The sequence below is a fragment of the Cygnus atratus genome, chromosome Z (assembly GCF_013377495.2).
Source record: "Cygnus atratus isolate AKBS03 ecotype Queensland, Australia chromosome Z, CAtr_DNAZoo_HiC_assembly, whole genome shotgun sequence".
Classification (NCBI taxonomy): Eukaryota; Metazoa; Chordata; class Aves; order Anseriformes; family Anatidae; genus Cygnus; species Cygnus atratus.
This window is the reverse complement of record NC_066396.1, coordinates 44490245-44515715: the sequence shown is the minus strand read 5'-3', so window position 1 is coordinate 44515715 and position 25471 is coordinate 44490245. Positions and strand designations below refer to the sequence as shown.

The 25471-nt window shown below is 41.0% G+C and overlaps 1 protein-coding gene across 1 annotated transcript; it reads left to right on the top strand.

Annotated features, from left to right (window-relative positions):
- The first annotated feature begins 12194 nt into the window (after positions 1–12194).
- LOC118257380 (fructose-1,6-bisphosphatase 1-like) lies at positions 12195–22021 on the top strand. The gene is given in 8 exon segments (XM_035565312.2): positions 12195–12437; positions 14769–14931; positions 16492–16584; positions 17642–17785; positions 18990–19016; positions 19018–19128; positions 20486–20605; positions 21626–22021. Coding segments are annotated over 8 exon segments (1020 nt in total). The 5' UTR covers positions 12195–12267; the 3' UTR covers positions 21818–22021.
- Positions 22022–25471: the final 3450 nt, after the last annotated feature.

Below are 25471 nucleotides of genomic sequence, written 5' to 3'. Positions count from 1 at the left end.
AAAACCGAGCACATTTAGATTTTCCTTTTTATTTTTATATTTATTTTATTTTATTTTATTTTATTTTATTTTATTTTATTTTATTCTTATTTTCAGGCTGTGGGCTGCATGGGACAAGGGAGCCCTTTTGTTCCCCGCCTGCGCAGCGCCGATAATTTCTCCCCTTGCTAGAAAACACCCCAAATAGCCCTTAGGAATCGGCAAACGGCATCTTGGACCAAACCCAACCGCTGCGACCCCGTGACGGCGCGGGGGAAGGCAGAGGGGCCCCCGGCTCCGTTTTCTGAGCGTTTTGGAGTAAATGAGCATCGCCACCTAACGGCCTGGCTGCAGCACTGCGCTGGGTCCCCGCCCGGGGAAGAAGCGACCGTGGATAAATGCTGGGTTTCGCGTTTTTTTTTTTGTTTGTTTTTTGTTTGTTTGTTTGTTTTTGTTTGTTTGTTTTTTTGTTTGTTTGTTTGTTTTTTTATTCGCTTCTGATGAATATCCCGTTTTCCTGAAACTAGCAGGGCTCCGGAGGCAGGAGAGAAGTCACTTCAATGTCAAAAACCCTTTTCATCCCTCACCACTGAGGGGCCACTCACAGCCATTCAGAGAAGCACCGGATGTCAGAAAGTTAAACCTCTCTGTGTGCCTGTGCCGTGATTTTGGATGGTTGGCACATTTACCGAGTGCCACACTATTCTTTCAGGTGGCTGCCTGGACAGACACTCTTTATGAAGACCACAGCAGCATATTTCAGCTGACAGTGCTTTGCGTAACTGTATTCAGCCTCTCCACTGTCAACTTTAGTTTCCACCTGCTTGGTGTAGGAAGCCCATCCTTCCTTGCAGAACTCTGCTTCCCCTTTGCACTCAATAACCACCACAGAAGAGATATTAATGATCATGGTGCTACCACTAAACAGGGCCAGATTGAGATAACATTGGATTTGTGATCTGGAGAAGACACTTCTCAGGGTTTGCATGTCTGTGTCTGCAATACCATATGGAGACAGGTATGTGTTGGTTTTAAACTTGCCAAATTACTTCTTGGTAGCAGCATGGAGCTCAGCAAAACTCACAGTCCTTTGACAACTGGAACACACCTAGCTGGCTCAAACTTTTTAAAACATTGCCCTTCAGTTTAATAACCTTTGCCGTGCAGGGACTTACTGTTAAAAGAGCTCTCACAATTGTAACATCACCTGGCAAATACCTTTCCACCTTTGTAAAATGATATTACATTTATACAGGAACAGTGCTATCTATAAATGCTGGATATCCACTTATATCTTACTCAGTATGTTCTACCATATTCTGTAGTAACAGCTTTCCAGGTACAGGAAACAGAGGTGCCAGCCTTCTGTTTGCATTCATATGCACAAACATGTGAATGAAATGGAGATACGATCCAAATCCTTTCAACAAACCTTTTGCCTCACCCTACACCCCGCTCCCAAGAATCTTATTTGGGTGTTTTATCTAAAGCACCATATGTGAGTATTTTTTCTAAACCTGTGTCAAGCTTGATCTCTTGCTTGGCTTCCTAAGTTGTTCCCTATTATTTATGCCTATAATTTAATTACTGAAATACATGGTTTTTCCCCCAAGTTTTCTGAGGTGCTTCTGTTTCATCGAGACCAGACTGCAGTCATGATTGTCTTCAGTGATGAGCACTGCAACTGGGACAGGGCAAGAGAGGGAAAAAAACCTGAACAACTACTGGCAAGACAGCTTTGAACACTCTGTTTAGACACAACTGTTCCAACCTTATATATATATATATAAGCATCTTCATCATGGCCTATACTCAAAAAGACAATGTTTTCCTCCACCATTACTCCGTTGCATGCTGGTTGCAGCATGCGGCAAACTAAATCTTTCTTTTACCAAATGTTGTGCACAGCATAACATGTGAAGAGAGGTACAAAATAGGGAGTAAATCAGGTAAATTTACAAGAAATTTAGCTAAATTCTAAGCCTTCATTAATAACAAAGAACTCTGCCATTAAAATCAGTGAAATTTCAAAGACATTTATTGACTTGTCCTTCAACATGCTGCTTGGTCTCACTCAATACAAGCACCAGGAACTTGAGATTCAAGTTTTTAGTCCTCCAGATACTTAGTTATGCTCAACAAACAACGCTGCAGAAAAGACTCCCTGTCAAGAACACAGTTAATTTTCATTTATGATTTTGTACGCTTCCAACAGAGGTTTCAGGCAGGAAAACAATAATTCACAGTCCATACACCTCAAGGAGTATTGAGGAAGAAAGAGGAAAAAGAAAAGTACGTATACCTTTTCCACCATGCTGAATACTTCTCACTATTATTCTTTCTGGTACTTCATGCCTTGTTGTAGTAAAATGTCTGCGAGAGAAGCATAAGTTTAAATGGCACAGGTGTGTATGAGATTCCTGCTTACACTGGTATCACCCCTACCAACATCCTTCACCTATCTGTTGGAAGCTGTGAGCATGAAATTTTCTCCCTCAAGCCTGATTTTTTTATCTTAGCCTATGTGAAAATTGAGAATAATGAAATCTCTAATGTTTCCCAGAAATTGTCACCTAACTACAATCTGCCATGGATTTTCTCATCTAATTCTATTCTAAAAGGGAATAAACAATAGTTTATAAATTGGAGTATCTTCATATATCTTAGACCTAGGCTAGCCCTAGCTGTAGGCATTTCACACATGTGAGATGATCACTTGCTGAAAAAGATGAAATAATGACATGAAATACCATTTTCTGTGGGGAAACAGTTAAATTCTAGTCTACAAGAATGGTTTAAGCAGTTATGTGTTTTGCATGGTAGAGAACAGATGGGATTAACATGAGAGTCTATTCCTACAGTCAGCTTGCCCGTGGTGAAAGCAGCTTCAAATCTGTGTGCTGGTTTGTATCTGTGGGCATGGTGCTGTGTTGTATCCATATCCTGATCACCTTGGACATGAACTGGCCAAACAGCGTTCAGTGTTGGATTCTCCATTTTCCTACCTATTTAAAGGTTATTTATCTTGACAGGTCCATGTAGGCAGCAGTCATCCGCCTAAATACTGAATACAGATATTTAATAAGACTCGATGTCACCCAGTTAGGGTGCCATTACATTGAAGGGATGTCTTTTCTCTCTGTCAGGGCTGGTGAGGATGGTTTATAGAATCACAGAATTATAGAATCATTCAGTTTGGAAAAGACCTCTAAGATCACCTCGTCCAATCTTTAACCTAGTACTTACAAGTCCACCACAAAGCCATACTACTATGTTCTACATCTACATGTTTCTCGAAGACCTCCAGGGATGGTGATTCAACCACATCCCTGGGCAGCCTATTCCAATGCTGCACAACCCTTTCAGCAAAGAAATTTATCCTAAAATCCAACCTAAACCTCCTCTGGTACAATCTGAGGCCATTTCCCCTTGTCTTATCATTTGCTTCTTGGGAGAAGAGCCCAATCTCCACCTTGCTACAACTTCCTTTAAGGTATTTGTACAGCATGATAAAGTCTCCCTTGAGCCTTGTCTTCTCCAACTAAACAACCCCAGCTACCTCAGCCATTCCTCATAAGACTTTCTCTAGACTCCTCACCAGCTTTGTTGTCCTTCTTTGGACATGCTCCAGGGCTTCAATATCCTTCTTGTACTGTGAGGTGCCCAAAACTGAACGCAGTATTTGAGGTGTGGCCTCACAAGAGCTGAGTACAGAAGGATAACCACTTCCCTGGTACAACTGGCCACACTATTTCTGATACAAGCCAGGATGCTGCTGCTCTTCTTGGCCACCTGAGCACACTGCTGGCTCATATTCAGCTGGCTATCATCAGTGGCCAGTGTTATCCTCCTTGCTAGCTCTTTTCACTAGCTGCTGCACTCCTTTCCAGATTCCTCACTGACCCAGTTGTCAGCTGCATCATCTGGCAGCACCTTCTCAGACTTTGGCCTTCTCAACTGCTTTCTGCTTTGTCACCCTCTGTCTCTCACCTGAGATCAGAGGTCGGACTTCTTCAAGAAGATGCAGCTGTGGAAAGATATCCTAAATCTATTGGGAAAGAAGGAAGAAAAAGAGAGAGGTGGAAGGTTATGAGTATAAACTTAGTCTAGATGATGGGCAGCAGACTTGCGAAGGTGTTCAGCTGCACTTTTTGACTCAGCATCCTTCCTACCACAACTCAGATGACCTGTCTTCCTTGGGAAGAGCATAGCTCCCCTGTGTTATGGCTTGGAATTTAGGTGTCAACAAATTTTATTCCTGTCTGTTAAAAACTGAGAAGCAAAACTTTAGACTGATGCCCCATTCCCATTGCACACTCACCTGCAGTCAATACAAAGTTCCTTTTCTGAGGAGACAATTTATTTTCAGTCTGCTTTTCAGGCTACTGCAGCACAAGACACCCACAAGTTCACATTAATTTTTGTTCTTCTAGAGGCAAGACACTGGCAGCACTGTCCATACCAGTGTGTTCCACATGTCAACAGGTGCTCTGTCACAGTAGTGATATGCTCATCTTCACAATAGAAATTACTAGAGTGATGACTCCTGGTCTTCTTCCCTCAGAATCTCTTTAATCCTTTAGCAATCATTTCTGGCTCCCACAGTGCTGGACCTCTTGCCCCACCTCCTCCTACTGCTTTCTTCCAATCTGCTTCAATATTCCCATCTCGTCCAATGTACTGTTTCGCCAGACGTTTCCTGTCCTGAAGCTCTTCCTGTCCCAGAACTCCTCCAGCCACTCCAGACTCTCCAGTAGCCTTATTTTACCTGACATGTCTTTGTCTAAGTGTCAGCTTTCCTACTCAGCTCCTCTCTTGTCTTCTTTCCACAGTGCTACCGTTCGCCATAACCCCAGTTCTTCCTCATCTCAGCTTCCCCACCTCAGACTCAAGACTTCTACTCAGTTGACTGCCAGAAACCCAAAAGGCCTGTTTCTGACCACTTCTGCATTGTTGTTTTACTCCTTTGACTTCAGATTAAAATCACACACTGGCCAATGCTACCTTGCTGTGGCCATTAACCTTCCCACAGCTTGCCTTGGCATGGGATGTAGCTCTGTAAATAAGTCTCCTGAGAGAAGCAAAGATCTTGCTCCTATTTGTGGCAGTTAATGTTATTGTATTTCTGGATGAAAGTGTTTGTCAAACAAACAAACAAACAAACTAACAAACCAACCATCAAAAAATATATATAATAGGAGTTTCATTCCTATCAGAAATGGAGACAACATGTTTGAGAAAAATGGAACCAATTTTATTCCTGTGATTTTAGCTGAACAATCTACCAAGTCATTTCTAGAGCAGCCCATACGGTGCTAGAGTCTTGGGGACAATCCTTCCGAATTTACCGTAAGTAACTGTGAGTAAATATAGCATGAAGCAGAACAACCCACACTTGGCAGACAGCTAGGAAAGCATCACATTCCAGAGGGAGTTTTTTTCTGCTTCATTCTTGCAGACCAGCGCGGAGATGCCTAGCAGTGGACATATAAACTCTGTTAATACAAATCACTTCTAAAACCCCTGTGAGCTAGGAAAGGAAATACATAAATAATGTTTTGGCAAAGAGCCTGGTTGCAATACAGTTATTTGTATATTAATTCTATGATTACTGTAAAATTGGTTGCTTACTTCAGCCTAACCAGTGAGTCTTAGTCCAGTCAAAATTTCTTTAATTGTAATTTATTCTGTAAAACATTGGTCTTTTATGACCTAAAATATTTAAAGGGAGCCTACAGGAAATATGGGGAGGTACTCTAGCAAGGAGTGTAGTAACAGGACAAGGGGTAACAATTTTAAACTAAAAAAGTGTGGGTTGAGATTAGGTATAAGAAAGAAATTCTTCACTCAGAGTGTGGTGAAGCACAGGAAGGGGTTGCCCAGAGAAGCTGTGGATGTCCCATCACTCCAAGTGTTTAAGGCCAGGTTGGATGGGGCTTTGGGCAACCTGATCTAGTGGGAGGTGTCCCTGCCCATGGCACAGGGGTTGGAACTGGGTGGTCTTTAAGGTCCTTTCCAACCCCAACCATTCTACGATTCTATGAGTCAATGATTACAGTGTTCAGAGCTGCCCAACTTATTTGAGTCACATTGGCAATGATATTTAGTGCCAGCATTGAGACTTAGAGGACTCTTGGTAACAGGGATACTACAGCTGATGGAACAATATTCTAGAAAATGCAGTTCTCACTCAGATGAAAAATTTAATAGGAACAAGTTGATTTCAGTAGAATTTCTGTTAGCAAACTCTCAATGAAAAGAATATATATGTATTGTTAAGTATTGCAGAGTGATTAATTTTTTAAGCACCAGAAATAAATCCTGTTATTATTATTATATATTATGTTATATACTATTATACACTATACTATTTGCTATACTACTGTCATTGGTAATGTGAGACTACTTGCAGCAATGATGTGAATTTGTGAGGTAAAATCCAACTTTAGTTCAGGATTTTATAGCTACCTATAGCTATGTGTATAACCAGTTAATTGAAAAGGATTTTGGCCTACAACACACTCATCACAACCAAATGGACTCTGTATAGCGATCTAAAGAATAGATTTCTTTCTACCTACCTCTCCTTTCCATTACTAAAGTCATAAAGTCTCTCAGTAATGTCCTAGCTGTACAGGTTGAACTTTCAGGCCAGTCAGCCTGACCTCGGTGCCAGGAAAGGTGGTGGAACAGGCCACCTTGAATGCAATCATGCAATGTATGCAGGACAACCGGGGTCTCAGGCCCAGTCAGCATGGGTTCATGAAAGGCAAGTCCTGCCTGACCAACCTCATGTCCTTCTATGACCAGGTAACCCACGTGGGGTATGAGGGAAAAGCAGTCGACATAGTCTACCTAGACTTCAGCAAGGCCTTTGACATGGTCTCCCACAGTATTCTCCTGGAGACGCTGTCGGTCCATAGCTTGGACAGGTACAAGCTTTGCTGGGTTAAAAACAGGCTGGACAGCTGGTCCCAGACTGTGGTGATGAATGGAGTGAAATCCAGCTGGCAGCCAGTCACCAGTGGTGTTCCCCAGGGGTTGGTGTTGGGGCCCATTCTCTTTAATATTTTTATTGATGACTTGGATGAGGGAATTGAGTGCACCCTCAGTAAGTTTGCAGATGACACCAAGCTGGGTGGAAGTGTCAATCTGCCAAAGGGTAGGAAGGCCCTGCAGAGGGACCTGGACAGGTTGGGCAGAAGCCAGTGGGATGAGGTTCAACATGGCTAAGTGCCGGGTCCTACACTTTGGCCACAACAACCCCATGCAATGCTACAGGTTTGGGGCAGAGTGGCTTGAAAGTTGTTCAGAGGAAAATTGATCTGGGAGTGTGGGTCAATGCTCGCCTGAACATGAGCCGGCAGTGTGCCCAGGTGGCCAAGAAGGCCAACGGCATCCTGGCTTGTATCAGGAATAATGTAGCCAGCAGGACCAGGGAGGTGATCATTCCCCTGTACCCAGCTCTGGTGAGGCCTTGCCTCGAGTACTGTGTTCAGCTTTGGGACCCTCAGTACAAAAAGCATGTCCAGAGAAGGGCTATGAAGCTGGTGAAGGGCCTGGAACACAAGTCCTGTGAGGACCGGCTGAGGGAGTAGCCTGAAGTTGAGCCAGGGGAAGTGTATGTTGGAAATTAGAAGACATTTATTCTCAGAAAGAGCAGTCAGGCATTGGAATGGATTGCCCAGGGAAGCAGTGGCATCACCGTCCCTGGGGGTGTTCAAGGAAGGTTGGACGTGGTGCTTAGGGACACGGTATAGTGGGTGACATTGGTGGTAGTGGGATGGTTGGACTGGATGATCTTAAAGGTCTCTTCCAACCTTAATGATTCTATGATTCTATGATTCAGGTTATTTCTCCAGAGCTGACCCAGCATGTGCTTGGCACATCCCTTCTCTCCTCTGTACTGCCTGCAATTGTAACACCAAATAAGTATCAAGTCAGTAGAGCAAGAGGAAAAACAAAGAAAAGGTCACAGAGGCAGCTACTTGTATTGTTGAGCTAAATGCTTTCCTTTCCCATTTTTTCTCTGTCTCACTGTGTGAATTCCCAAAGCAATCAGGCAGCTTTTCATTCATACACAGATTTGTTCTCTGGCATAGGATAAAGTCTTTTCCTTGATCTTCTTTGCTTGCCTACTTACCTCACAAGGCAGTTTTACCATTTAGCTGATGTTTAAATGGAATTTAGAAGCTGTAGCAAACTATGCAAACTATGGATAGAATTAGTATTAAAAATATAAAAGCTAATAGTCATTTTAGATAGTTTTGTTGCCTGTACTTTTGGCATGTAACAGAATACAGTTGGCTAAGAGCAACAGGGAATAACCTGGTAAACAGTCACTCGTTTTCTCTCTCTCTCTCTCTTTTTTTTTTTTTCCAGCTGTATTTTTTCATAGGCTTACACAAAAGGAGGCTTTTGTGAATATCATGCTGCATTTCTGTATCATACTCTATCTCTCTTTATCTCACTAACACAATAGTTTCCAGTCAGACCTTCCTTACACTGCAAATAAAAGTAGAAAAGCCAAGCTCTCTAGCTTTAAAGAAGAGAAGAATTTTTATTGTGCTGATAAACATTTGAGATGTGAAATGTGAAAACTCTGAATTGAATCACACAAAGTTAAAATTGCCAAAGCCAAACAAATGCCCTAGTTAAACCCTCACAGTGAACCGTTCGTAATACCATTCATTTAAATCATCCCAAACAACAGGATCTGAAAAACCTGAGCAGATAGGTCTTCGAAGTGGAACAATATAACTGGGTATTTGAGCTGTCAGTGAAATTCACAAGGACATTAATGGGATATCTGCCTCAGGAATCTATCCAAGGAGCTGGGTCTGAGCAGAGAATTTGACCTTTTATACCAAGTGTCCTTCGTCTGGCAATCTTGAATTTTAGGTTCCCTCTTTAAATGTAAAAAGGCATTTTTCCATCTGGTTGTTGCATTGTGAAATTGTATCATATCATCATGACTTTATGTTACTCAGTGTTGACAAAAAATTATTTCTTTCTGCAAAGTGAACAATTGAACACCATAACTCTACCCTGTGTTTAGCTTAGTATAGAATGTACTGAAACCTCCTCAGTTTTTTATCAGCTTTTGAATCTTGACAATGTAGACTTGCAATGATAATTTAACATACTTTTAGTTTACACGTTTTATAAGACAAAGTGATAGCGTAAGTAATATTCAGGTAACATACTCTGGTCTGTTTTCCTGGTAGAGTCTTGTGGATAAGCAACAAATACAGATACTTTAAAATGACAATAAAAGTTACAATTCAATATTTGTACTTCAGAGGCAGGTATAGTTTATTTTCAGCGTCTGTTGTCTGCATGTTAAGTGCTTTGTCAACCTGCAGAAAAATGCAAATGTACTCTCAAAAGAGCCAGGTCTCACAAAATGCTAAAAGTGTTCATACGCTACTTCCACAAGAGGGCAGTATACAAGCACAGTACAGGAAAATGCCTTACCAGAGGATTTAAATTAATCCCAACTTTCTAGTTCAATTGGCAAAGTAATTTAATATGTAATAACAAATTAATCCCATTTTACAGCTACTATACCAGATATTAATGTTTAACCAATTTGTATGCTTAATTACATCCCTTTGAATTTTATGCTTTCTGGTATATTTCACCTGTGTTTGGAGATGGGATGTGTTTTGTTATCACAGTCAAAAATAAATATCCTGGCCCAGCATGCCCAATTCACATAGGAGAAACAAAGAACTGTCTGAAGCTAAAAAGATGAAAGATTGGTTGCCTAAACAGAAATCCACCTGAGAATTTCCTGCATGGTACACTTGCCTGCCTGAAGTTCCACACATGCTACTGCAATTCCTCCTGATCCATCTCCTCCAGTAAATGATGGGCAGCCTTTGTAATCCCCTACATTCTGCTCCAGTCCCAAACATCATGGCATAGCAAGGCAGAGAGCAGCTGGACTGACACTGTCTTGTGAGTGACATTTCCGTGTGACTTGTTGGATCTGACCCTCAGTCCACGCAGCTGGCAAGAAACTTCTGCAGCTGCAATACTTTTGCACAGAGAGAATTTTTCTCAGCAAATGTGGGATCTAAGACTACCCTTTCCATGTTGACACTCTTACTTCAGGGAAAAAAGAAAAAAAAAAAAGCTTTGTGAAAGGGTTTAACTCCCATAGTCCTTTTGTCTGTCATTTGAAACTACAAGAGGTGGCAAACTTCACCATAAAATACCTGGGAATTATTCATCAACATGTATCTTATTTTCAACGTAGTAATTTGCTTCAAAAAAGTTGTGGTTTTGGATGCTTACAGTTCTAAGTCAGCTGTGAACCATGGCTTGTTGAACGTCATCTGTTCACAAACAAGACCATGTTTTCTTCCATCCAGAAGTAAGCTGTTTCAGCAATGTTTAATCAACCAGCGCTGACCTTTCTTCTCAAACGCCACAAATTCATTTTCAATAAATGTTTAACTACTGGTTTCTAAGGGGGAAAGTTCAAAACATGTAGAACGTACTTTTAATCTTATACTGGCTTTATAGATACCACATAGCATGGTTTCTGTAGGATTGCCTATGTGTTTTAGGAAGTTAAAAGATTTGTTCTGCAGTCCAAGGGTCTTTTGACACTTGTGTTGTCTCATTTATAATTTTGTTCCTGTTATCTTTCTGCATTGTCTTAAGATATGTGAAAATACTGACAAAGAGGCAAAAATTAAGCCCCTAGTATAACATTGACTAAGCTAGTGGTGTTTTCTTTTAACAAACACAGGTTTGGGAATTGATCGGAATCATCTCAGGATATACCTATACCATAGTCTCTGGCTAATGTAGACAAACTTAGCCAGATATCTTGACTGGATAGCTGGTTCTCACAGCAGGGAACTCTCTGTGGGTTGCAGATTCTGTCTGAAAATTTGTGTGAGAAGCAGTTCATAGCATTAAGCTTTATGTTCTCTTAATTTGTCTACCCTTGACAATTTTGATCTCAATTATTTAATGTGAAGTCAGCTTTCAACATGATAGTAGAATCCCCAGAATTACCAATGTCTGGGCATATTTTAAGGCCATGGGTATGAAAATGGGTTAATCTACTGTAAACAAAGTTGCCTTCAGTTCAGAAGATTATGAACATGATATAACTGCTAAAAACAGTTAAGCTACCTCCCCACAGTGGAAAACGCACATCTGGATAGACCAGTGTGAAACCAGCACCCTTTCAAATGACTGCTCTTTCAATTCGTGGATTGTTTGTTTCTACCTGAACTTCATGGTAGGAATGGAGGAGCAAAACACTTTCCCCAGTCACCTCGACATCACCAAAAGAACACAGGTTTCTGTTCAGAACTTGAGGACAGTGCATAGCCCTGCAAGTGAGATGAAAGAGCTTAGTCCTCAGGCATGCATGCTAAACTTTGAACTGCAAGTGTTTTGATATGATCTTGACTTTTTTTTATACACAAATGTATACATCTTCCTACAGATTATTGATGTATTTATTAGGGTCTTCACAATTACGGTAAACTGCCACAAATCAGCAGTTCTGAGTTTTGTTTCCTGAAGTCATATATTTCCAGGCTCTTTTAGCCTACTTATTACTAACTAGGTTAAGTCCACTCATCCAAAATTTTATGGGATGCTCACTATTAATTGGTCTCTACTATTTGGACAGAGGTAGCTGTGTAATGTAGTTGTAAAGCATTAAACCCTTAAAGAAAAAGCTAATATCAATGCTTTATCAATTTTACAAAATCCACATGAAATGTGAAGTACTGAACCATCCCTTTTAGAAGAGCATTTTAGCTACTAACACCTAAGGCTTTCCGGAGTGTCTGTAATGCCAGGCATGGGTTAATTGGACCAAAGCTGTGCACACCTACAGGAGAAGGCATTTATGCATACCTTTGATGTTGGCGAGGCACAGATATGGAACGTGCTTTGGAAGACAGCACGCGTGTATATTGAGAGGTGCACATCTTTATTTTTTAAGGCTGTGTTTATCCAACTGTTGCACTGCGTTTGTCAGCCGCCTGGAATTATTTCAGCCCGTGGCTTCAGCTTTATCATTTAAAGCTGTGTTTATCCAACTGGGTGTATTCCAGCTCCCCCCAAAAAAAGCAGATCGCGTGCCTGAGAGAGTTGTGGATATACAACGGGATGGGGGCGGGGCCTGAGGCGGAGATGGGCGGGGCAATTTGAAGGCTCCACCCACCCTCCCCGCCCACCCTCCGCCCCCCGGCCGGTGCTGGTGCTGCGAGCGGCGGGGGGGAGCGGCGGCAGTGCTGCGGTGTTGGCAGGATGACGGACCGCTCAGCCTTCGACACCAATGTCATCACCATGACCCGCTTCGTGATGGAGGAGGGCAGGCGGGCGAAGGGCACCGGGGAGTTCACACAGCTCCTCAACTCCCTCTGCACCGCCATCAAGGCCATCTCCACCGCCGTGCGCAAGGCGGGCATCGCCAACCTGTGAGTGCGCCGTCCCTGTCCCTATGTCCATCTCCATCCCCATGTCCATCCCCATCCCCATGTCTATCCCTGTCCCTGTGTGCATCCCCATCCCCCTGCCCATCCCCATGTCCATCCCCATCCACATTCCTATCCCACCCCCATCGCCATGTCCATGTCCATCCCCATCCCCATCCTGATGTTCATGTCCATCCCTGTCCACATCCCTATCCCCATCCTGTCCCCATCCTCACCCCCATCCTTATCCCCATGTTCATCCCCATGTTCATCCCCATCCCCATCCCCGTCCCCATCCCCATCCCTGCGCCCATCAGCGGCAGCCCAGGAGGCCCTTGGAAATAGTTTGTGATGCCCCCTTGTCCTGCCACTCATCCCTCCTCTCCTCCCCTCCCCAGAGCTGTTGCTGTAGCGCTGTGGGCTTGGGCTTCTCCCCAGAGAAGCGTGTTGTGTTGTGCTGCTCCTTCACCCACAGGGCACGCAGCCTTTGGCAGGTGATGGGCTTGCATGCAGACCCCCGTCAGGCTGGATGCTTTGAGCCAGCAGACCGAAGGAGCAGGCTGAAAGATGAAGCCTGCCAAAATATGGCTGGGTTACTGTTCTCAGTACTCAACTGCTTAAAATCAAAGCACCACTTTGTGCTATGAGGTGTTTAATCAAATTCAGTGTTGTAGTTTTTTTTCTTTTTCTCTTTGTTGCACCATAGCAATGTCAGTTTTTAGCAAGAGCCTTCATCAGGAACAGCAGTGTCTGCAGTCAGCCAGTCAGCGCTGACATCCAGGGGCATGGACTGGAGGAGAATCAGGAGGAAATTAGAGCTCTCAAAATGTTAAAAACAAAACTATTTGTTAATAACTACTTCCCCTAGGTATTTTACATATCATTGGTATGCCAAACTGTATGCTGATCAGGGGTTTAGACGTGAGCTGCTTCATTACTTAATGAAAAATGTGGTGGAGAGAAAATGAATTTGCATCTACATACCATGTAGTGGAAAATATATGAAGCAAAAGGCCCCTAGCAATACAAAGCAATTTTTATTGTAAAATGTGTTATTAGCATCAGAGCTGAAAAATTTGAAGTTAATAAAATAGAAGCAACTGCAGGAGACAGTAAAAAAGTCCTGCTTTTTGTATATTTGAACTATTTTTCTCTGTTTTAACTTCAGATTTTAAATGGTTGGGATAGTTTTTTAACTGCTGTGTGCTAGCCCTTTCCCATGCCTCTTATGTCTATCAGAAGAGACCAGGTTTTCCCATCAGTGACCTGATTTGTCACATTCAAAGGTCCTGTTCCTGCTGCTTTGCTGAGCTGCCCACATGTTTGATATCTGTGCCCATACCCTTGCCTTATGGTCCCCCCAGGTGCAGGAAAGCATTTGAGCTGCTGTGGCAGAGATGGAGACAGACAGAGAGAGAATTATTCTGTGTCTTTTTCTTTGTCTCTTGCATCAAATCGAAGAAATGCAGTACATTGTTGTATTCCTAAGTGCGGCATTATTGCAGACAACCAGAAATACCAGTATTCGGAGTAACCGGTGCACTGTAGCTGAAATACATAAGAGTCGTCTGAATGTATGCAGAGCCGGGTCTCGTTTTGCTCTTCTTAGAGCTACACTTCCCGTTCTCTGTTTTGTATGCTTTCAAAAGTGCCTATCGCGAAGTCTCCCAGTACTTCCTGATGCCAGATGGCTTGATTCTGATTAGCTGGCGGGACTGTATTTGTGTTTCGTGTTTGTGTTTCTCAGTTTTATTGCCAAAGAAATGCTTACTACGTAAAATCAAAACTGAAAACACTGAATCGTGAAAATGTTGATTTATGTGTGAGCGAAATATTTGTTCTGGAATCTGTATGTGATAAGGCTCACCAAGAGCAAGTTACAGAGAAAAGTTATAGTGTAACTAGCGTAGTCAGGTCTGTTGTTACTTTTTAAGTATAAATTTTCTAGCAAATCTTAGTTTTTATGGTAAACAGCTGTGATGTTGGAGGCTAGGATTGAGGGACAATATTTAGGTTTTATAGTTAATATAAAGTAACATAATTATTGTAACTCAGCCTTCACAGCCTGCTCTGGCTATGTCTGCCTATATACAGTTCAGGGACTGTAGAAAAATGATCCCCTTTTTTGTGTTCCTCACATTTGATGTCTTCTAGATTTGCCACAACACAGATAACGTTAGCAGGTCTCAGCAAGAATCCAACAGACAATAAATAAAACACAGTTTTAAAAAAATGAGATATCATCCAGGCTTGTTTTACCTTGCCAGAAATGGGATGCTTAGGAAGGCATAGTGCCCTGCTCTGACTAAATGCTCTCTCATTCCTTTACTTTAGCTATGGAATTGCTGGTTCTACCAATGTGACAGGAGATCAAGTAAAGAAGCTGGATATCCTTTCCAATGATCTGGTGATTAATATGCTCAAGTCATCCTTCAGCACATGTGTCATCGTGTCAGAGGAAAACAAAGATGCTGTAGTAGTGGAAGCTGACAAAAGGGTTGGTAGCTTTAAAAATTATCTGTGCTTGATTCCAGATAAGCCTTTACAATTGTATTTCTTCAAATGTAAGAAATTGAAACTGAGCTGAAAATTTTGGAGAACATGTACTTTTCTGGAAATGAAAATATGAGCAGTTTCTTGGAATTTTATTTTATTTCGTTTTATTATAATTTACTCGTGTGTTTCTCTGCCTGAGCATTTGTTCCCAATATATATTTTTAAAAATTTGTTTTCTCTGTGGTTCTTCTCCACATTTTTTCTTACCCCACTTTTTCCTACTTGTGGAGGAAACTTCACGGTTATTCCTCCTGATCTCTAGAGCTATGCTCTGAGTCAATCCAGCACTTCTGTAAAGTAGAATTGTCAGTAAAAGACTGAGTATCTGTTCAGTGCAGATCAGATCTTGGGTTTTTTAATTTAAGCAAATTCTCACAGAAGTCCATGAAAATAGGACTTAACAACAGTGAAACAAGAAATAATTTTGACTTTTTGGCCTAGGCATTATTTATGTGCACAAGTCCTCATACACTTGTTGAATGATCATAATTCATTTTTCCTGGCTAATATTCTGCTGTGTAAAAAATCTGATTAAAAATAAAAATAGAGAAAACAAAAATCTTAATCTAATTTAGAAGGCATAACACTTGTTTTGTCAAAACAGTTTTCGCTTTTGCTCCTTGTTGAGAAATCCTGAAAATTGATTCCATGGGCATTGGATGAGCAAAGTCTGCTTTAGATCTGAACAAATATGATTCCTTCACTGCTCTTTAAGGATCTGTAGGCTTAATGTTAATGCTTTTTTAAACTAAATGTGAGCTAATGTGATTTTATCAGAATTTCTACCCTTATGATAGCAGAGGAAAGTACTTCTGTGCTTAAAAGGTTTTTGGTATACAGGGTTAAATCAAATGAAGAGCAAATAGTCAAACACTGTTAATACACATGATTATTAAAATGACTGTGGGCAAGATAAGGGGAAAACAAGCTATTTAATAGGTAGAGTGGAATGAGCTATTTTCCCCGTATTGGCAATTTCCTGTACTTGCAGGAATCCATAATACAGCAATGGGCAGAGACCGCTCTTTTTTTTCTTTTCCATTTTTTTTCCTTTTTTTTTTTTTTTTTTGGGGCGGGGGGCGGAGCAGGGCAAGGGATGGGAAGGAGAAAACAATATAGGATAAGACCACAAACTGGCTAAGATAAGTTCTGAACATAGGGTTTTAAAGTGGAATATGCATTAAAATGAAGTGTATAGTTTATGAATGTCAAGTATTAAAGTCATCTTTTTGATACCTCTAATTTTAGCTCTTAACAGACTGATCTTCTTAAATTGTCTTTTTTTCCTTATAATTCAGAAAGCAGTTATATTAAAGATGAGAAAATGTAGCCTGAATAGTAAATATTACTGGAATTCCAGTCCTTCATAATCTGTAACAGCATTTTAGTTAATATTGATTTGAAATTGTGTGAGAATATGTACATACTGAAGTTCTTGTATTTGGGGGAGGGAGGCAAATAATGTCACTAATCTTATTGCTCTCTGTTTTGTATTTTCTAGGGTAAATACATAGTCTGCATAGATCCCCTGGATGGCTCATCTAATATTGACTGTCTTGTTTCCATTGGGACCATCTTTGGCATCTATAGAAAGGTAAAATGCTTTCATGTAAGGTAGGAAAAAATATTATTGTGCACCTTTTGATAATACATAATTGCATATGAAGACTCAATAAAATCTAACTAAACTTGTTTGTGAAAAAGGCTTTCAGGACTGGCTTTAAGTTAAATAAATCTGTTGTTTCAGACACTTGTATAAAACACATTTGTGAGGGATTTTAAATGTTAGAAGATGAGAGGTACTTCCATGTACATGGGAGCCTGGCTGATGCTTAATTAGCCAGCTAGAGGAATTAGCCCTTACAAACAAAGCAGGTATTAGATTTCATGAATACCTTTATAGAGACAAAATACCACGTGTTTGTCATCTACCTGGGGAATGTGCTTTCCGGTTTTCCTGTTCTCTGCACTAATAGTCCTGCTAGCCCGAGGATAGGCTTCAAATACAAACCAGAGCTGAAACATGGTGTGTGCGTTTCAAGTGTCTAATTCAGTGTGAAAGGCAGAAATCTTGTCTGAAGGAGCTTGAAATACCGGACTTACATGTCACAAGAAGGGGGAAACAGTAAGTCAGATAAAACACACCCAACTGTCCATTTTAATCATCTTTTGTATGTTGTCATGCACCTCAAAGTATCTATTTTCCATTTCATTTTTATATGAAGCAAAGGAAAACAAAACAACCCTAGCTGCTTTTGATCAGCTGTAAACTCCATGAGTCATGTCTTGTTGCTTGCTTTTCAACTGTGCTCCAGAGTTTTGCTTCCAGCTGTGTTCATCATGACCTACGGGGAGGCACACAGCTCTATAATATCTCCTTAATCCTTTCCTGTTTCCTGCATTCCAACCAGGCTTATATAAGAGCATTTCTAGATCAATGTGTTTGTCTCCTCCATGTAATTTGTGCATTATATATAATGCATCCAGTAATATAACGCATCCAGTAGGAATCCTAGTTGTAAGTTCATGGAAGCATTTGTGACACCCTGTTGCATGGGTACAAAGCAGAAGGCCATCCCTATCGCAAAGAGTCCAGCTATATACCAGCTAGAAAAATGAAGTAAAGTTTGCTATGCTCCTTCTTATTCTAGGTGACTCCTGAGGAACCTTCTGGGAAAGATGCTTTACAACCAGGGCGTAATCTTGTGGCAGCTGGTTATGCTCTCTATGGGAGTGCCACGATGCTGGTACTAGCCACTTCTGCTGGAGGTGTCAACTGCTTTATGCTGGATCCGGTGAGGAAGTCTTCTGTTTGCTTGTTTGTTTGTTTGTTAGGGATAACAAGGTACTCCGTAAGAACGCCTTGTCCATCAAAAAATCAAAGAGCAATTTTCAAATTAAAGCTGACATGGAAAAATGAAGTCAACAACCTGTCAAAAATAACATTGAGAGATTTTTATATTCTCTCTGACTACCAAAGTGGGTGATTCAACAATGGGAAGACAGTCAGGGCAGTGAAGCGAATATGTGGCATGTGTCAGATAATGTGATATTTAAAATAAGCTGTTTTCAACCATGCAGAATGCATTTGTGGATTTTTCTGTCTTTTCCTTGATGCTAGGACCTTAGTAAACCTGAAGAAGCAGAAATATTTAACCTTCTTTTACATTTTCAGGACTCACCATGATGAGTAAAAGAGTAAGTGTGGATGCATTAGACATTCTAGAATGCATTGACCGTAGGAATTTTAAAATCAAAGGCATATTGACCGCAGCCATGGTGAACCATCTTAGCGTCATCAGTTAATCAGCATGTGCCACCTGCCTGTATTAAATTTTTAGAAACTGCAGTGGTCAAGCAGCAGGATATAATGTGGTGCTCCCTGCTAAGTAACAGCTTAAGTAGCTGCATGTGTTTTTGTCTATATTCAGATAGGAGATTTAGCTTTGTGCATGTGTGCATGTTATTTTGTTTGTTTTTAGCACTAACATCGAAAGTTACATGAGTGAAAACAAAAGAGCCCAGCTGTTGGTTACAGAGATTAGTTCTCTTCACTCCAGGCTTCTAGTTAGTGAAAGCTAAGGCAAACTGGAGTTTATTAATGTCTATAGCTATCTGAACATATCTGCACATTGCTCCAGCTGGCACTGTCAGTTTCTGAACTCCTCAGAGCCGCACTTTGATTATAAGTCTAGCAAAAGTGCAGAGAGCTAAACAAATTTGCAGGCAACAGCATTTTTTGGCATAGAAAAATGAAAGAGAGCTGGGAATGGTAGCATGAAGAACTTTGCATGACCCTGGGATTCCCGCTCTGTGTTTTATGGATAAAAAAAACACTTTGCCTCTGAACTGCAATCACCACTTTTTCATAGGTACTGAATTGTTACTGAAAACAGAAGCTGTAGTGAATTTTTCCTTAGTTGTATGTATGATTGGTTTTCACTTTGTAAATAAATGATCAACTAATATTAACAATTTGATTTTCTTTCTTACTGTTAGGCAATTGGAGAATTCATCTTGGTCGACTAGGGATGTAAAAATCAAAAAGAAGGGAAATATCTACAGCCTTAATGAGGGCTATGCTAAATACTTTGATCCTGCAGTTACAGAGTATCTGAAGAAGAAGAAATTCCCTGAGGTAAGAGATTCAGTTTCTGGATGACAAGTTACACTTCTAATTTCCTACTTTACGATCAATGACTGTTATGAAGTACTGTTCCACAACTTGTTATTCTTTATCTATTTAAAATATATCTGCATGTATGTAGGGCTGCTGGTTAGAGCTGCAGTTGATCACAGAATCACAGAATCATGAAGGTTGGAAAAGACCTCCAATATCACCTGATCCAACCATTCCCCTACCAACAGTATCACTGATGTGACCAGATATTTCACCATTCTTCAGTATTGCACTTCACACCCCACCCCACCCCACCCCCTTTTTTTTATTTTCTATTTATCTATTTTGTTTGTTTATTTATGTATTTACTTGTCTTCCATCCTTGCTGGGGACCTGAGTAATGGTGCTGGAGGCAAAACTGGGCATTTAGTGATAGACTGGATAGGAAGGCTCACCTGTTGTCGAAAGCATGTTTTCTACAGGTGTTAGATTGCTGCTGCATCACTGCAGTGGCTGATTAGATGGAGAAGCTGGGCAGGGGTGGGCCATGTGCTCAGTGATAACACAAGCAGTGTTCCCAAGGGCCTCTCACCTGAAAGCCTCGTGTAGTTTCAAAGTCTGCTTAGTGGTCGTGCAGTTTGCTAGTATCAGGAGGCCTGAAGCTCTCAGAAGTGCCCATAAAAATCATGTTTGTTCTCATGCCTTCCTTCTGTCATCACTGCAGTTATTATCTGGATAGCAAAGTGTAAACATTTACTATTGCTAAATGTTGATGGCCGCTCATGACTTCCTGGCTTTGAAGGCAGAGTGGCATTTTCTTCTGGCATCTTGCCAGGCTTAAGGTGCTGTTTATTAAGATATTAAAATGTACTACCTGGGCTATACTGAGGAACTACTTTTAGTAGTCAACTATGAACGTTTTGTTAGCAGAAGTGTTGTAAAATCAGGAGAAAATGGGTAAAAGAAGTACTAAAGATTGCTTCCTTTCTTGTTTTTATTTTATTTATTTATTTGTTTGTTTGTTTATTTATTTTATTGCACTACAATAGAAAAAAGTCCAATATCAGTTACTACCACTTGGTCTTTTTGCTACTAGAAATGCAGTATTTTCTAAGGGTTAGAGCACTGAGGGAGAGCTGGGAAACATTTTCTGTTGTTGGCATCACCACTCATCTATCATGAAATCTTCTGCCTGTCCTTTTCCTTGGATTTTCCCATTTAGAAAATGAGGAAGAAATTGAATTTTTCTCCAAAGCTCCTTGGAATACTATGAATTACAATATGGAGGAATTAGATGTTAGGACCACACCTAGGGGGGAAAAAAGACTAACCTGATGTTCTCAAAAACTATGCTTATTTAAATGTCTTTCTGTAGGATGGCAGTTCACCATATGGTGGAAGGTATATAGGATCTATGGTGGCTGATGTGCATCGCACGCTGGTGTATGGAGGAATCTTTCTGTATCCTGCTAACTCCAAAAGTCCTAAAGGAAAGGTAAACCCACATAAAGACAATTACAGAAGACGCCACATTAGATTGATATTTTACTGTCATGGATCACTATTTTGATTCCAGAATGTAATTCTTTTAGCTTGGTAGCTTACATCTCTGGTGTGCAGGTATGGCCACCCATTGCACGCTGTCCCAAGTGAGAGCAGCCTGTTGTATAAAACGCACCCATGTTAGGGTTGCTGCTAACATGTGTCATCTGTACTGATTTCTCTTTATACCCAAACACATTCACATTATGGAACACTGGCAGGAATGTACCAGGGGATGTGCTGTTTAAGCAGGCTTCTCTGTACCATTTCATCCCAAGCCATGCCATACCCAACCAGGTGAAAAGTTACGAAGCAAAATAAACATCCCACACTGCACTGAGATTCCTATTACAAACCGGTATATCAGAAGCCTACGTGTATTGTTCTCCATAAGACAAGCTCTGCTAAACAGAAAAATATCTGCATCTTGTACTTGGTGACACTGACTCATCTGGACAAACCATGCCTGGCTGCCTCTGCAGGACATCAGACAGTCCCTTATGGAAAAGCACACTCTTACAGGCTGACAAGGCGACTGTTTATTCAGCAAAGACCTTTCATCTGTTTTGTAATTGTCCATAAATTATTGCTTCAGATTGCAGATAAGATGCAGTTACTCAATTACAGAAACCTAATGGCACACTCAGGGGCAGTGTTTTTCTTTTCTTTCACACAGGCTTACATGATCTGCTGCCTTGTTAAAGATTGTGTCTTACATATGAGCTTTGTCTCTGTGTAAAGTGCACTATGCAAATATGAGCTATGGAGAAAGTGCTTGATTTGGGCAAATCCAGCATTCACTGTTTCATTTAAAAGAAAAGTCTATACAGTTTAACTCTGGACTCCAGTTTATATTAAATATGGAGTACTTGGACTGTTGACTGGTTTTTAACCAAATGCTAAATATAGTTAGATTTCATGATTGTCACTATTGCCTGGACTGACCATTGCCATTTTGATTTTTATCCTACAGCTGAGACTGCTCTATGAATGCAATCCTATGGCTTTTGTTATTGAGAAAGCTGGGGGAATAGCAACAACAGGTCATCAAGCAATACTGGATATAGTGCCTGAGGATATTCACCAAAGAGTGCCTGTTGTCTTGGGATCTCCTGATGATGTGAAGGAGTACCTTGAGATTGTCAAAAAGCATTCAGCTAAGTAAAGAAGGCTTACTGCAGTCATTGTGCAGATGGAAAGAAATGCCTTACAGCTGAACCAAAGAACACACTGCAGGACTGCATGACTGAACTGTCAGACCTCTGTAGCAAGAGAGCAAATGAGCCACATTTTCATAATTTTTAAAGTGAAATCTTGTGCAATTCTACTGTGCAATGAAAGGCATTAAAAGATTGCATTAAAGGAAACGTTAAGAGAAAAGCAAGTGAAAAATATGTTTACTTTTTCATTTATCATTTGTAATTAAACAAAACCAACTGTGCTACAAGAAAATACTGTACTGCATTCAGTAACTAGGGGAAGACCGAACTTTCTCAGACAAACTACAGACTATCACCAGAATATCTGATTTTGTCCTCTTTTAAAAGTCTTGAGGGGGAAGTCTCAGCAGCTTCATACACTGAGTGGCTGTTCCTTGACCAGTCTGTAGCTCTTTGACAATAAATACAAAGGCTAACATGAACATCTTCACACATTCTTTCTGGGCCCCAGACGTTACTCTATGTACTTTAGTCTGGGCTTATTCTGACCAAGAGTTAACATTTGTGAAATATATACATTAGTGTATGTTAATTCTGACACATTCAATTATTATTGCCAGTTGACACTCAGGTCACACATCAGGTCTGGTTACACAAGGATGGAAAATATGACATATCGGAGAGGGATTTTGAATTGCAGAAAGGGAACATGTAGGCAGCTTGGTACCATTCTGCTCTGTTGATATGACCATCTTTACCAGAAATTAATCTGCTTGCTTGGTGAGGCGATGAACTTACGCATTGCTAGCAACCCTCACCAGATGTTCTTTGTGTCAATTTGAGAGCGTCATTTTTTACCAGTCATTTTCTTGTGTCATTTTTTACCACAGAAAACGACTGTGCTGCACCAGCAGAAGTAAGTTGCAAAGATTCCCAGAAAGCACACTGACATTTAATGTGCTGTTTCAGAGCATGCTGCTGGGAACACGACATTGGTGCTTGGGAGCTAGATGGGCCATCCACCTGTCTGCATATAGTGCATGGCCACAATTCACGAGCTTTCTGGATCAGTCCAGACATGCAAATGCCTTATAGTGTCTGGAAAATCCTGAGTATCTCCACTCAGATCTTGCTCTGCTCGCACTCCATCTTCCAAAGCCGTGAAGGCCCAAGTCAGGCTCTGCGCAGCAGCAGGCTCCTCCACAGGCCAAGCTGTGGTCTGGAAACGAGCAGGCCATCGTGTGGGAGAGGGCTTGGGGTCTGTGGGCCAGATGAGTGGGACAGCTGGGATTCCTGTGCCCTGGGCTTTTCTTCACAGGCCACTCTTGCTTGTGCTAGGACCAGAGCTGCTCCCTCTGCCTGGTCAAGTGAGACACCAGACACTGGGGTATAGCCATGCTCTCACTTTTGTAAAAGAAAAAACAAAACAAAACAAAACAAAAACCCAATCTCCATCCTTGCATCTATTTTATCTTCTCATTGTGATTTCAAAAGTAAAAGCAAGTCTCTGTCCATTTTTGACGATGAGTGAAGGTGCTAGGAGCGGCTGGAGGTGCCTACCTCCCATGCTGAGACACTTCCCATGAAAAAAGTGTGGCCCTGTCCCCAGCATTTCCCACTTGGCTTGCTCTAGCACATAGCCAGTAGCACTTTAAAAGGCTCCAAGATCACCACATCAGCCACAGCAGGCATGGTGCTAGGAAGGACTCTAAATCCCTTGAGGTTCTGCATGCTACCTGTAGAGCAAAGCATGTGACTTCTTTTGAAGTTCAGAACTTCTTTATATCCTTAAGTTTCTAATTTGATCTGTCCTCAAAGCCATATCTGGACTAGCTTTTTATTAATACACTAATTAGAGGAGAGTTAGAAGCCCTTTCAGTTCTTTTCTGGCTTTCCATATCCCAATTTGGACTGCTGTGTCTCTTCAGTCTGCAGGCCCAACTTAACAGACAGGCAGTATCTAACAGCAGACACTTTAATCTAGCTATAGTAATTCCTCAGCTGTACTCTACCCTCAGCCTCTTCAGGAATCTTTGGGCTGCATACATCTATTTTTAAGACAACATACTGGCATCATGGAAAGGTTATAGAAAGAAAGGCAATACTGCCTGCATTTGCTAGGTCAGTTACCAGTGTTTTGGTTTTGCCTGTGGGTTGACATTTCATAGATAGTGTTTTTCATGTTATGAGGGTTTTTTGTTGCTGTTGGTTTTCTTTATTTTTCTTCCTTTCTGTCTGTAATACATACACCCATGTTTAAAAGGGCTCCCCGTACAGCCACTTAGAGGGAGAACCCCTCCATCAGCTCACCTTGTAGTTCCTTTCCAGAGCTAGCCAGGATTATCACAGTTGGGCAAAAAAGTTCGCCTTGACATGGTGTCCATCTTCAGCTCACGTGCTACATCTTGCCCTGCTCAGATGCTGAACTGTGGCATTTGGTGAAAGGTCACTGGCTCTAATTTCAGGCAGTGCCATCCAAGCGACTAACATTTAGAAGCAGTTAGAAGAGGTGTCACCTTTACGGCACAGGGCTAGCCTATATGCCAATGGCAGCATGAATCAGCCTTGAGAGCTCTTGTGTAATCATTGTATTGGAGGAGAAATCTGCAGATCTGTCAAATTAGTTTTTGTTTGTTTGTTTGTTTGTTTTTTTATCCTTTCTATCATATCCTTGATATGGTTATCACTGAGGCTTATAGCCATCATACATTTTTAAAACAAACTTATTTATCCTTATTTATCTCCCTCCCACCTATAGAATAATAATTTATTGAGTTTAATTGTAAGGTTTTACCACTCATTGAAACCTCCATGGTATTTATCAAACGTTTATCTTGACTGAGATCAGACAGAATAAGGAATGTTTCTGGAAAGCCTGTCTGTAGAGTCTGTTCTTTACATACTTGTGTGAGTTCATTTCTTACTGAAGGATTGTGACTGAGCAGTAGCTTAAGGTTATTGTGCTTTATACCTTCTAAAAACTGTCCACTATCTGTAGAAAGCATTTGGGAATTTTTCAGTGAAAGAAAGAAGAGAAAGAAAAGAGAGAGAGAGAGAGAGAGAGAGAGAGAGAGAGGAGGCAAATAATGGCCTTATTAGTTCTGAGAACACCCTTTGAACCACTAGCTCCAAAACAAACTTTGTGTTAGAAGTGGTTCTGAACTTTGTCATTTTGACCAGTGTAAAAGATCACTTGGAATCAATAGTAAAGAAGGTCTGCACGTGATGTTTTTGACAACTGTTAGAAACCATAGTACATCCACCCCCTCCTATTCCCCCCAATTCTTATTTGCTAAGTTGATTGGGTATTCCAACAGTATTCTAGCTACACAGCAGAGAGATTTTGAATTAAAAGCATTTTAGTACTATTCAGGCTGAGAACTACTACAACGATGAAATAATATACAGAATGTAATGTCTGTATTTTAAGCCAGCAGATCTGTTTGCATGTATAATATGGATCCTGTTCCCTTCTTTTTATTAATAGCTTTACCATGAGCTATCCCACAGCTCACTAAATATGTTATATTTCGGTTTGGGACAAAGTCTCTTGAAAGAAGAAAAGGCTCTTATCATGGCAAAAAGTGCTCTGGAATATTTTACCATGATAGGAATGGCATCATAGACATTTAACTAGATCACAAGAATGAGAAAAAGAA